This window comes from Corvus brachyrhynchos, unplaced genomic scaffold (genome assembly GCF_000691975.1).
Source record: "Corvus brachyrhynchos isolate BGI_N302 unplaced genomic scaffold, ASM69197v1 scaffold490, whole genome shotgun sequence".
In the NCBI taxonomy this organism is placed as follows: Eukaryota; Metazoa; Chordata; class Aves; order Passeriformes; family Corvidae; genus Corvus; species Corvus brachyrhynchos.
In genome coordinates, this window is record NW_008235774.1 from 564,978 (window position 1) to 580,001 (window position 15,024).

Genomic DNA, 15,024 nt, shown 5'->3' on the forward strand with positions numbered 1-15,024 from the left:
GACATCTACTATAAAAATTAATCTTCATGCAGGTTTTTAATTACAAAATATCTCTACAAAATTTAAAATTAATTTTTGGTTTATTAAGTTTAAAGCCTCAGCTTCTGCATCATTCTGTGTTGTGCTAGTGACATTTATATTGTAATTAAGCTTGAAGGTTTTTTGTGACTTTCAGTAAGCAATCCAAGTAATCTGAATTTTGTCAAAAGTGTCAGAATGCATATTCTGATATACAGTGATGCATATACTGGATACAGTGTTTTACGTGTCCTCAGAGATGTGAAACATGGCAAACTTGATTTCCCATGAGGCAAATTTTCCCACGCCACTTAGGCAGCTTAAATGAATGAAACATAAAAACCTTAAGCAAAATCTTGACTTCTCTGAATCAAGGATAATTTTCCAATTTTCTCCAACAGAGACAGAATTCATCCCTGATTCATGCTTGGACCTTCACCTAACAATCTAATCTCCAGCCATCTTCCGGTTGAAGCTGCTTCTCAAACCAGGCCACAGTAATACACACAGCAGTTCTGAAATACTCTCACAAAAATCCTCAATCTGCAGCTGGCCACCTCCAGCAAGGATGGCCATGGAACAGTCACTTTTCCTCTCAGCTAAGGCATAAGGGCATAAGGAAAAGGAAAAGGGCATAAGGACATAAGGAAAAGACATTGGTCAGACTGTATTTAATGTCAATCCCTTTGCATATCTACACAGTCCAAAAGTCTCAGCATGTGACCTGAGAGAATCTAACATCTCCAGCACAGTGCAATCCAAGTATTTTTGACCTCGGAGATAAAAAGTAGGTATATCCATTTGATCAGAAAACTGTTTTTCCTGAGCATACATTGAAGCAATGGCAGCCAGCCAGAGACGAGTGCATGGAATAAGCAGAGAGTAACGCTGATGTGCACATCTGTCCATGAAAATTTGCCTAGCTGCTCTCAGAACAGGTACATGTACAACCTGTCCTTTGACAATTAAGTACTTGAGCATCCAGAATCAGTGCCCAATTCTCGTTTAGGAATTCCACCACTGATAAAAATGAGAGCATGTTTATTTCAGTAGGATTTTAGTCTGTACACACATTGAAAGATAACATGCGAAACAGATGATTGTAACCACAGAAGATAATCTTTTTTCGCTTTTAGAAATGCTTTCTCTGTCCCTACATTAATGCAACAGTCAGACAAATGACTTATTCAATATTACTGACTGATCCTGACCTTACAACTCACAAAAAATTATTTACATGGAAAAATAATTCATGCTGAAAATCTGAATGCCAAAGCTCTGCAAACAATTCACCTCTAAAGCACTACAAAACTTAAGTAAAAAGACACAATTTGAAGTACTTACTGCAAGTATCATTACTGGCACTAATATGAGCATTACATCCCATAAGTACTGCAGTTCCTGTCTTAAGTTCCTAAATTTTTACTATACTGCTCAGGGAAAGAAAACACTGATCTAGAGACTGAGCCAAAAATCTATTCTTGTGTCTGTTCTTTGAGGCAGGATTAATCACCATATCTTCATGCTTTCAACAAGAAATGTACTTGCAATATACTTGCACAGGGACTGCCTAAAGTATGCAAATCCAAATATTTGCTAGGCCAAGAAATTTCAGATGGAAATTTTAGTACACATTTAAATCAGTATTTCTGAAGTTCAAATGTTGATCGTGTAAAATTTAAAAAAAAAAAAGGACAAAATACTTACAACTATAAGATTTAATAAGAAGAAATTTAATACTGATTTTCAGATTTAAACCTGTAGTTTTCCATACGAATTGCAATTTTTGAAATGTTGCTGTCATGGTGCCATTGAAACCTAAATGCTGGCAAAGCTAGTCTTCCCCAGAATATTCAGTAACTAGCTATTTACGTTTTTAAAACATAAACCCAATTAAATGTCTGTCAAAAGGCTAATTACATAATACATATGAATAGTCTGATTATATTCTTTTTCTAAGATATGCAATTAGCACCTGATTATTTAATTTCATACTTCATAGTTGTTATGTCATTAGGAAAAAGGTACATTTTTCAGCAGAACCCAACACAATGTTCAGTGAATAAGACAGACATTTGTGAGTCACATTCACTGTTTCCAGGGGGAGAAGTGCCTAGATGTACTGCAAAACAAATGGACATGCTGTTAAACTGCAATTGGATATTAAAATCTGCAATCTTTTCAGAACTTACTATTTCACTTGGTATTTTTGAATGTAGTGATTATATACTTAAAGACAAACTGATCTGAACTTAAGAGTGAGCATGAAATTTATCTGAGAAAGCTAATTGCATTATGAAGGATTGATTCTATACTGAAAAACTGTTTTCTTAGAACATTATGAAACATTGGGATTTTATTTTTAATAAAAGCAGATTCATTTGCTAACTGCAGCATTTTTCAGTATTCTAAATTTAATTGAATTTAAAATGATGGGAAGATTGTGGGAGTGTCACTGCCATGTTCCAATTTCTATTGATAACATCCTAGGAGCAGATCTTTGAAATAATATTTTCACTGATATTTCACAGGAGCAACTCTACACATATAGGATGGTGGGGGAAAAAAGTAATTAAATACAGTTCTTAAATTATGTTCCATGTAGTCACATGTGGAACATCACAGTAATTCTGACAAACGTAATGCTTGAGTCTGCTCATGTGGCTGATCTTAAAGATGTCATTCCCCAGAAAGCTGTCCATTTTTGAAATGCCACCTTACCATCATCAATAAAATGACTCAGAAAAAGCATATTTTTGTGGGTAGACTTACCCTGCAAAAACTCTTTGAGTCAGTACCACAGAGAAAGGGAAACAGGGAGCTCCCACTCTTCCATTAGGTGTTCCTCTAAGGACACCAGATACAATGGCTTCTCTTTGGTCAAGGATGCGATCAAGGGACTGAAGACCACAGAAGATTAAATGTGAGATTCAAAATAGGAGGTTTTTTGCCTAAGTCCAACACTGTCATTGCCAGCCTGACCCACTGGTACTCTTATCCCTGGAGACACCAAAACTCTAAATGCCACTCTGGAAACATCTTCCCTGAGGTATATCCTTGCACACACTCAGACTTCCCCAGACTGAGTGGAGAGCCACCGATCTCATACATGCTACACTGCACAACAGTTAACATCCTTCTGTGAGAGACAACCTCATACAGACACAGCCAGGCCCCTTTCAAATGCAGCTACATCGGCTTTTTGAGGGAGGCACTGCCAAAGGAAGCAATAACAGGGAGTTGCTGTGTAACATGTTGGTATTTCCATGAAATCATCAATATGGCCAATATGTAGCAGAGAACACAGAGATCATACAGCCAGAGAAAAAAAGAAAAAAATTATGAAGTAATCAATGGTAGGCGTTCAGAAAGCCCAAGTTCCTGCACAGATGGAGATATTGCTCTTTAGAACTGAAGGAGGGAACTTTTCAGATGTAGCATGTTGATCTTAATATTTCTTTTGGGCTAGTTCATGTGGATCTGTGTGACAAAGACAGGAACCTCCATGTCCCACTACAAGAAGCTAACAAAATCAGTCAGTTCCAATCTCAGGAAAGGAATATCATACGTGCAACAGAAACTCATTTTCATGATAACTATGACTTGGGGGCTCACACAACTCAATACAAGAGTTTAAGTACAGTAGTAACCAAAGTTTGAGATACACTAAAGAAATAGAAATGCAACTGACTCATTAGACCAGTATTATGAAACAGTTCTCACAATTTCTCACTTTCTTCTACATGGTCATTTTAGGTGGTTTCCACAGTAGATATCATCAAGCATGTATCCAATCTGTGACACTCCAGAATATTTTTGTTCAGCTGAAGATGTGGCTAAGCAACTACATGAGGATTGTAATGCAAATGTAGAACCCTTGATAAGTACTAAATCAACAGTCCTGTTTGCATCTGCATATTTGAAAGTTTAAAAGACTTATCTGAAGTCACACATCCATATTTACACAACTTGACTATAGATCACCGAAAACTAGCAAACTCCTTCCACTGTCACCTGTTTCTGGACACTGTTGTGAGAAGACAGTAATATTTCTCTTTTTAAAATAAATTATGAGATTCTACTCTCTTGTCTCTTTGCATCCCTGCTCAAATCAATGACTTTACACATTAGAATTTTATTTCAGTACTTTCAGAAGAATGTGACAACATAAAGCACAGAGTAATCATCCCTCACCTTCTAGATCTTCCTTTTCAAAATGTGTCTTGAGAATGGAGCGAGTTCCACCTCTATCCACAACAGCCTCTTCATCATTTCTCTACAAAAGAGAAAAAAGGACAGCTAAGCTACTTTCATTTGGAAACTATTGTCAAGATTTTACAGTACTGTAAAACAAAGATGTTTTTAATATTTAATTATTGATTTTTCCAACTCAAGAACGAAAAGGGGTTTAAGAATTTAATTTTCCTTATTAAAATCTATTTCTTACGCATCAGTTTTTACTGAGGTGCGATTACAGCTAACTTTGATGTGCAAAACTTCTCCTGTTAAACCCTGCAAGATGGTGAGTAAACACTGGTTACCAGAAACCAAGAAAAACGTGAGTCAATAGGACAATAAAAGAGATGACAGAAGAAATGTCTGACCAAGGCACCTTTATTCTCATTCACCTGAAGTAAGGGGTTGCACATGTATTTTTGTCTTTACACCAGGATCCTGAGCTACTAGCAGAATTCCCAAATTATTGTTACGAAGACTCCTTATACTTTGGCAAAGCTAGACAATAATACTCAGTGACAATATGGTAAGAAATAAAACTAACACCATGAAAACAACTGGCTTCACTTACTTGTGAATTGCAAAGACTTTGCCTTTCTTTACAAACACCAAGCTGAATTTAGTATAAAGGCAGGCAGCACACATTAAGAGCAGAAAACAGAAAAGCTGTTCTTCCTCAGGAACATATTCATGTTTAATTTTTAGTCAAACATGCATTTTAACTGTACTCTCTACTGCACTGTAAATGTAGTACGTTATCAACTAGTGTATTGTACTCAGGCTAGGTAAGCTACAGAAATCAGTGATTTTGTCATTTCTGACAGAAAGAGAAAGAAAAAGAGAAAGAGAAAGAGAAAGAACACATTTCCCTGAACAGAAAATCTGGGAGTTCAGCAACAAGGCACTAGATGCCATGCTAAAATGAGTATTCGGTTCACTATGAGTTTGACATCACTTGTGAAAAAATCCAGCAGTCAAATACAGTCTATATTCACAACATGATTTAGAGCAGTTTCCGTTAAACTATTATGAAAAATGATGCATTATACAAAAGTATCAATTAATATATCATGGATTTATATTCACTTGTCACTAGTAGAGGGGTTTTAGTAAGTGATATTAGAACTAGAACTCTTTGATTTCAATATATAAAATTGGTATCTAAATGCAAGTCTGAAGCAAGGGGATTTAAATACCAGTGTTACATGATAAATATGAATCTATATATAGAATGCAATGGAATATAATAAGGAATTAAACTCTGAGCACTTCTCCTTAAAGATCAGATGTCCCAGGCAAAAAGATTCACTTATATAGCTGGATGTGGTGCATTCTGGATGTGAAGTTTTGTTTCAGGGTCCTCTCTTTTTTAAAAATAGCTGTCATGCTGTAGCTATCTTACATACAAAAATCCTATGAATGTGTCAGCACCAAGCATCTGGGCTGTTAAAGAAAGAAAGACCAAGTGTTAAAATGTCTTTATTAGACCTTTCCCACAGATAATAGTACATAACTAAAATATGACAATAAGAAACAGCCTTCTATTGAAACTGTTTTGTCTTTTAAAAATTTAGAATTAGATAATAACCTGTTAAGATGTACCAGGGAAGTATAACTTCGCACAAACCATTTGATCATTTCAGTAAAATGAATCCATTATTTTAAAGCAGTTAGATGTAACAATGCAATGCCCCTGGGTGAGTGATTAAGCAGGATGTCAAAGGCCAAGCATTAGAGCCGTATCATAAGTAATGCTGCTCTAGCACAAGACATACACATCAGAAATGAAGCAATGTTGGGGAAAATTTACAGTGGGGAACATACTAAATTGCTGGACAGTTTAAAGCCTTTACAGATTATCTAAGTAAATTAAATACAAATTAATTCATTAATATTTATCAAAATATGCTCATACACTTTGACTTCTCCTTTCCCATGTGTTCAATTTTCAGCTTCTGGCAGTCTTTTGCTTCTCTGCCTCCTCTTCCTGTAATGTCACAGCAAGTCTCAGCCTTGCCTCATTCTCAGAAGTGGGTTTATTCCACTAATATTACAGGGACAAACAGCTTAATTGGGAGTACTGTGTTGTTAGCAATTCACTTGTCAAACTCTGAGCAAAGTCCAATTAAACAGGCCTTGCACTGAACATGCTGACTTCCCAGAGAGCAGCATGAAAGCCACCTTGTATTTACCAGTACAAGAGTTATACTGCATTTACTCTAGAAGTAATTTCTGTGATTCCTGTACTGCCCCCTTGGAGGGGAGAGGTGACACAAAGGTTCTCTTGTAGTTTAGTGCTTAAACTTATTGGGTGGTGAGGACTATCACAATACCAGTAAAAACAGATTCCACTCCACTTTCCCCTGGATGAATAGAGACTGGAAACCTAATTTTAATTAGTAATGCTCTGCTTTTTATTAGAATTTCAGGAAAACTATGAACTTATTATTTTTAAGTGCTGCAATAAATGAGCATTTGAAACTGAAAGTATAGGCAAAACTAACCATAATACAGTCATGGAAGATAGAATTCATGCCACCCAAACTCCACACTAGCATCCTCAAAGCCATGAATCTACTGCAGTTTGGCCCACCAGTTTCGGCAGGTTCAGAATAAAGTTCAGAATAAGAATAATGAAAAATAAATGTTCTTCATTGCCATGCCACATTTATGTCAGAATTCTACCACTTCTTCCTTTTACCCCATTTTAAGATGATTAAGGCAAAAAATTTTACACAGGGCACAAGGACTGGAGTACTGAAACCATACAGACATACTGCAGCAGTCTGCAAACAAATGTGTGGACACACTGACCAGGTACAAGTCCTTGGAACTGTCCATTATTGCAACGAGTTGCTTGCTGAGTCCAGTGAACACTGTGGTCTACTGCTTAAAGCATGGGAGAGGGATCCAGGAAGTCCCCGAGTGCTACTCCTGGATCTGCCACTGACTTGCTGTGTGGCCCTGGAAAAGTCACTTAATCTCTGTGCCTCAGCTTCCCCATCCATAAAATAGGGATAATAATACTTACTCATCTACCTTCCTCATTGGGCTGCTCTGTGCCATAATGAATACTCACACAGCATTTCAGAACTGTAAGGCACTACAGAAGTGCCAAGTCATTCAATTTAAGAAATTTTACGTGTGTGAAGAGATAATGATCGGAAATAACAAATTGATTAAAAAAATTAAGGCATAAACTTTTTTTTTACATCAAACCAATGTATATTAATACCGTGCAATAGTTTTGCATTGAACATCTTTGACAAAGTTTACCTCAGAATAAATATACTGGGGTTTTTTTCTGCCAGCCTAATTTAAGAGCAATGCTGCAGGAGCCAGTGGAATTATATTTCAGTGAAGCTATAATCAGAGTGCAATAAACTTGTCGCAATCTAACATTTCACTCTCCTTTTCATTATATTTGTTAATATCTTACGGTTTCACACAGTCATCACACAACAGTTGATCTAAAATTTATTTCCCTAAAGTAATAAAATACTGGCAAATGCACAGTAGAAGAAACAATGTATCTGAGATAAAATAGCAAGAAAAAGCCAAAGCTTTTTACGTGGAAACCACAAGCTCCTTAGAGACCAGGGCCCAGCAACTCGACTCAGTCCATGATTTTTTCATCTCTTACAATTTCCAAATGAATGCTGGAATGACCTTCACCATGCAGCAGCAGCAGCTGCACATATTTCACAGGAAAAAAACTATTTCATTAAAGTCTTATAAATACAGTTGTTAATATTTTTGTCTCTTCACACTAGAAGTTCAAACACAGTGGCAAGTACAGAAAAGCAGACAGTAGAGTCACCTCCTGCATGCTTTACATTGCACCTGCATGTTGTAAGACTGAAATGTGTATTTGAAGTTGAACAAAATAAAAGGATATAAACCACCTTCAAAGACATTACTTTTTAGTAAGTAGTCACAATGGAGGAAGGTCACCACGAGTCCTGGAGTATGGATTTTCAATACTTAGATAAACAACCTGCTTATCAGAGTATAAAGTGTTGTTGCCAGGTATATAGTATATAGTACACAGTATACAGTATATAGTATAAAGTATACAGTTGTTGCCAGGAATTTTAAAGTGTATTGGTTAGAAGAAATAAAAAGGCCCATGACTTAGAAACCAAAACCAAATGCCTTAAGTGCCCTTTCCACCTATGTATTGACAAAGCTCTCCCCCCAGGACACTCCAAAGCTATAAAAAATGGCCTCCTGGAAAGCTTCCCAAAGTGACCCTCTTTAGCTATGATACAGCTCAAACTACAATTCATAACATGTTGCAAAGATGTTGATCCTTAACCTGACACCTCCCAGAACTGCGCACTGTCCTTCCACATCTTAGATCAACTTAATTAATGAAAAAATACACTTTTAGAAAAGCTGAGAAGCATCATTTTATGACAGATGTCTTTGTGTCTTTTTAGGAACAGCTCTTATACACTGTCTATGCTTTCATCACATTGTAGATGACTGGGTGGAAAGGAAAAGGAAATTAACTGCTTTCAAAAGTGGATCTGTACAAAGGCACATGACACCCCTCTTTAAATATGTATGTGCTAATGTAGACACATACTCTTGTAGAACTTCAGTACCTTTCTAGATGATGGAATTAGGACATATTCCTCATCTTCTGGATGACAACAAGGTAGATTAAAGTCCAGGTGACAATATTTGAAGTTATCTATACAGGTATTATATGTATTTACTACCAGAGGAAAACCAATACATTCTCTTAAAAGACACTGTTGCATACATCCTAAAATCTACCTGGATACCAGGCAAACATTTACTGAAAACCACCTGTGTTGATCACTACAGTAAATTAAGTATTAGTATAACAATAAAAATACATTAGGAAACAGGACATTGTTAGGACAACAGGGAAGTATTAAATGGTTGCAATGAGTATGTCTCACTGTCTTTGAGATGGTAGGTTCATTGCTCCACTAGTACAATATCTGTACCTAATATATTTTGAGTAGAAAAGTCAAAATGGATAACATGGAAATTTTTTTTTTACATGGAAAACTAATTTTTTTTTCCCCTTTATCCTTCTTTTTATATCCTTCTTTTTATCTGATTTTCTTCGTATCTGGCTACTTTTATTTTCTGTACTGATATCTGCTCAGTGTTTTCAATAAACTGGATGATTGTTTTCCTCTGAAATACAGTGCAAAAACCAGCTACAAAGAGTATTAATATTCCACTTTTTTTTTTTCCACAGTTTTTAAGCATCTAGGTCAAATCCCTTCCCTTTTTAATTACATTCTTAATATACTCACAGCATAGATATCAACATAACCATAAAGAATCTTTTTTTCAGCATCTTTCTTTCTGTAAAATACATAACAGAGCAGAACCCATTTTGATTTTTTACACACTAGAAATTATGCATATGACACACCTGCTGACTCATAAGGAAAATAATCATGGTATTAATTGCTTCTCCATATAAGCCACTTATTGATGATTGGACAACCTACATAACACTGAAATGCCATCTGGAACTCAGGAACACCTGTCAGCATAAAGTATGAAATACTGACTTCCTATAAACAATAGAAAGCTGTAATGTTGTGCTGGTTTTGGCTGGGGTAGAGTTAACTTTCTTCACAGCAGCTGGTAGGGGGCTGTATTTGGATTCGTGCTGAGCACAGGGTTGATAAGAGAGAGATGTTTTTGTTATTGCTGGGCAGGGCTTACACAGAGCCAAGGTCCTTTCTGCTCCTTGTACGGCCACGCTGGCGAGGGGGCTGGGGTGCCTGGGAGGCTGGGAGGAGACACAGCTGGGACAGGTGACCCCAACTGACCAAAGGGACATTCCAGACCATATGACAGCATGTTCAGCTTATGAAGTGGAGGGAAGAAAGAGGAAAGTGGGGAGGACATCTGGAGTGCTGCTGTTTGTCTTCCCAAGTCACCGTGACCTGTGATGGTGCCCTGCGCTCCTGGAGATGGCTGAACACCTGCCTGCCCATGGGAAGCAGGGAATTAATTCCTTGTTTTGCTTTTGTGGGTGGTTTTTGCTTTCTCTATTAAACTGTCTGTATCTCAACCCATGAGTTCTCTCACTTTTACCCTTCTGATTTTGTCCCCCATCCCACTGGTGGGAGTGAGCAAGCAGCTGCATGGGGCTTGGCTGCTGGCTGGGGTTAAACCATGACAAACATATAATTATCTCATTTATTTTATATTATCAATAATTACATATGCTTAAAAGATGGAACTCTAACATGTTCATTTCGGTCTATACATATTATCATAAAGTTAGCAGTATGAAACTTGTGTATTCACCTTTCCAATGGCCTGTAATGAAATACTGAATATTTTTGCAGACACCACACACACGATTACCTTCTCAGTTCCAACATTACTGTTTTGTGTTGTATTCATTTTACAGATCCATTACACAATATTTGTATTTTTAAGATCGCTTTGGTTGCGTTCAGCTTAACATTTCATAAAGATGGCTTACTAAAGATATGAAAAACTAAGTCATTTGAACTCGAGAGCTACCAAGTGCATATTGGAAATATCTTTCAAAGACAATTAACCTAAATGGCTAAAAAGCTAAAATTATATGTAGATGCATGCCTCCCTTTTGTAGGAGGAGATTCACTGGTGACTGCCATGTTCAGTCTTGTCCTCTAAACTGCCCTTGAGCAGACAGGCTCACACAAAACTGATTTAAAGCACAATGTGTATTCCCACAATTTAGATGCTACAATTCTTCTCTCTTTCTGAAGACAAGCACAGTATTTAAAAAAAAAAAACACCTTTTTTTAATATTATCACGTTTAATTGCTTATATTACATATAACCATATTTAGCAATCTTCTGAGGTGGAAACTACAGTGAATTTTATCTTTCTGATGAAATATAATTGCTTTTCCATTCCAATAGCTACATTATATCATCCTTTTCCCCTCTATCTACCTATCAAAGAAGGCCCATCAAAACACATTTATAATGCAATAAGGTCTGTTCTGTAAGGTCTGAAGGATCATTTTTTTAAGTGTCCCTTTAACAGTACTGCTTTTATGGCAGCTTTCTGGAGTAATCACTGCTAGTTAACATAAAGCACAGCTTTCCTTTTGGTCAGCTCTGCTCCACATAGTTCAAGCTACGCAACAAAGTAAAAAGCAATTAGTTTTCATCCCAGATTTGCATCTTCCCCAGGGCTGCATGTCATATGCATAAAAGCATCCTTCTCTGTCTTCTTTTTTCCTCTTTTCTATTTTTATAGCAGAAGCCAAGATAATGTTTAGCATGACTCAATAATGAAATGCCATGTTCTGCAATGCTGCTAAAAATTGCACTAATCAGCACTGGCTTCAAAGAACTCATTTGCTACTGGCCTGAGACTGAACATATATTTAATGTAATAATGCAATTTCTGTAACATATAAACATAGAGAATCATTTCAGACATTAACTCTAAGCACATAGTATTGTTATAAATAAAAGAACCCAAGCAGAAAAATAAAACAAAGCAGTTTTACAGAGAATTAAATGTCACTAATACTTGTAATTCCTGTGTTTATCTGCACTGAAGCATCCTGTGCTTGTTATATGTCATTATGCACAGTACAGCAGCTATAAACTGATGCATAAATGAATGCTCACAAAAATATTTCCTTCATATTTATAAGGAATCTTCTTTCTTAGAAAAGCCATTTTAGGTAGAAACAACGCATTCCTTCCACTTGCAAGGCAAAAAAGACACACTCTTTTTCTATTCTCCATATACCTATCCAACTGAAGACAACATTTCTATTTTAAAAGATTAAACAAAAAAATCAAGGCAAAATAGTAGCTTAACTTGTTGCAATGACCAGGTGCCTCACTTTGTCTGCCTAACAGGGTGGGGGCACAGAGGCTGCGGACAATTGTGATAGAACATGGACCAAATAACTTTCCCACTTAAAACGCTTGATAAACCTGTTAGAGCACTGGATATAATAATCAAATAATGAACTGTTAAATTCTTTCTGGATTCTGGTACCTGTTTTAAAGCACCTACAATTAATTGCAGCTGAGCTTACCATATTTTGTATGTCTTGGAGTAAAATTATCAGGATTGCCTAAGTGATGCAAATACCTTACAAAATATGAACAAGGCACTTAGGTTATTGTGTTTCTTCAAATATTTTCAGTCATGTTCAGAGTCTCAAATCTTCTCCCTTTCCTTCTATCCTATAACTTCTGCAATATTTGCAAGATAATCTTTATTCAATTGCTAGTTTCAGCCAGACCTCTGCATAAACAAAGAACAGTACTTCTCGCTGCTATGTAGATGTAGAAGTAGGGTCACTTCTGTATGACTGAGATTTTATCCCTTTTACTTCGTATTTTTTTACTACACTGTGAAATACTTAGAAGTTATAGAGGGAAGAACAGCATAGATGGTTATTTTCTCCTCTTGGTTATTATTCCAATGTCTTATGTCATCCTAGTGCAGTCCCATTAGCTGAAATCCTCTTTTCTCACTTCATAGCAATGGCTATGTCAGCTACTAGAGAGAAGTCCACCAGCAAGAAGATGGAGGTGAAGACTTTATCCAAAGCCCAAATGAGATTGAATTTTAGCTTGTCTGGGCTCTCTCGGCCCAGTGCCAGGTGAGGACAGATCCAGGATAACAGCACTACTTAGGTGTAGTTAGAAGCTGAACATGCAGACTTTAGCCCACTATGCAACAGGTTATTAGCTGCTGGGCGGCAAATGGAAAAAGTAATTGCTAGTTTCTTAATCAGCAGTAAGATGGATTTGGTTTTATGTTGGATACACTTCCCATCTCAAGGGGTCTCCTTTCAGCCTCAGAAATTATGACATGTTTTCATATTTCTTTACCTCAAAATAGGGTCAGGGAGAGGAATCATAGAAGGCAGCCTTCTTGAAGCAGCTACTCATGTGAAAATAGCAAGCGCAAAGAAGAAAAAGGGTCATGACCAACTTATCATAACCCATTTTAAAAACAACTACAATACAGGAGAGAAGACTTTTTCTCTTCCTTTACAGCCAGACACAAAAATGATGTAGTTTGGCAATTGCATCTTTTGTATGCAAACATATGCCAACCACATTTCAAAACCACGGGTTTTTTGACATCATAAGCCAGCATGATCAATAATAAACGAAATCACTCTCTCTGAAACACCAATATAATGTTCAGCATTCTTCTGCTTCTCAAACTTTCAATTGTATTTGACAAGCACTTTCTACAAACACAATGCAAGGATTAATGAAAGCAGCAGGAAGGTTTCTCATGCTGACCTTCCACAGAATTTTGCCAACACTAGTGACATTGTTGCCGTTCTAGCAGTGGATATATCCTGGCTGAACCAAATCTAACTGAAGTGTTAAAAAATAATATGGCCCCTTCTCATTCTTTTCCAGGAAAAAATTAACATCCAGTACCATACAATTTTCTGTTGCAAGCCCAAAGATTAAATTGGATTCCTTGTGATCCTTCAGAGTTGCCTTCTAATATGACCTATTGTCCTCCAGAAGAGAAAAGAAGATTGTGTTTGGTTTGCTTGGCTTTTTTTAAACCGAAACCGGTAAATAACTTCCTAGAATAAAACTGACAGGTCTTCCTGAGGAAAACCTATAAATTCAAATGTAGGGTTTAGTCTAAAGAGTTTCCATATAATCTATATTTTCAGGGAGTAACTTCAGCAGAAAGTCCAGAACTGATGACCAGTATTTCTGGTCTCCAAAGATTTAGGTTGATCTATGTGATTTTGTTGTCATGAGTGAATTTTTTATCAAAGCAACTGTAATTGATGTGACTGAAAAACACAGATCTGTATCACCCAGAAATGTTCTGCTGCACAGAAATGAACAGCTGCTACCATGGAAATGAAGAGACCTTTTGCACTTTCTATACAGTCAGAGCATAAGAAAGGAAAAACTTTTCATCTCATAATTAGATATTCTGATTATCTTTGCTCTCCCTCTTCATCTGTCTCAAGTCATCAGTAAGCCATAGTGACCAGGAAGGGTAATGCTAGAGAAAACAGTTAGGAGCCACCCTGTTCACAAGAAGATAAAACAATAATTAAATCCTCCAAGCCACTTAAAATACTATCTGCTATTTGAAAGCTCAGGTGGTCTAGTTAATTCACACAGGCATTAAGAAAAGCAGGAAACAGTACAGAAGCAGTGGGGACAGGGAAGGGAAAAGTAGAAAAGAAATAAGTGAGATAATGAAATCGATGATGTATTTTGAGAAATGACATGACAAATAAACAGAGTTCAAATGTCAAGTCACATGTGCATCATTTCTGCCCAGGCAATGAAACACTGCACTGTAAGGAAAATTTTCATATTGAAGACTCATTCAAAATATATTGGAAAAATGATCACAACAGTGGATTAGATAAGGAGGGATTTGTATAGCTTACAACTTTAGACAGCACAAGATACATAGTCAGGAATCTGAAGTGTGTTGCCAAAGATTCAAAGGTAAATATGAACTCAACAGTAGTTCAACAGGTCTTCCTACCTCTCAGAGATGTAAGAATTAAGCTTGTACACATTGCTCATCTGTTGTAATCTGGAAGCTTTAAAATCATCACTTCCACATGATGGACAACAGCATCTGGTTGTCCTAGACTAGTCAAGACACTTGAAAATAAAAACAAGCTAAAAGTTAAAAACAAGTGATATGACTTTAACAGTGTGCTTCATATTGAAATTACAGAATGCAACTTTTGGAAAGGCAAATGAACAAGTATTACTGTAGATTAG

At 36.6% G+C, this 15,024-nt stretch overlaps 1 protein-coding gene across 10 annotated transcripts in view; it reads right to left on the reverse strand.

Annotated features, from left to right (window-relative positions):
* The window catches only part of SLC4A10 (solute carrier family 4 member 10), a 125,749-nt gene that overhangs the window by 91,581 nt on the left and 19,144 nt on the right, over positions 1 to 15,024 (reverse strand). For all 10 annotated transcript variants that reach the window (XR_001859461.1, XR_001859458.1, XR_001859459.1 and 7 more), the window contains exon 2: positions 4,213 to 4,294. Coding sequence is in view for 7 of the 10 variants with exons in the window: in XM_017726578.1 (XP_017582067.1) it covers positions 4,213 to 4,294 (82 nt within the window). In the remaining 3 variants the exon portion in view is untranslated. The remainder of the gene's footprint in view (positions 1 to 4,212; positions 4,295 to 15,024) is intronic.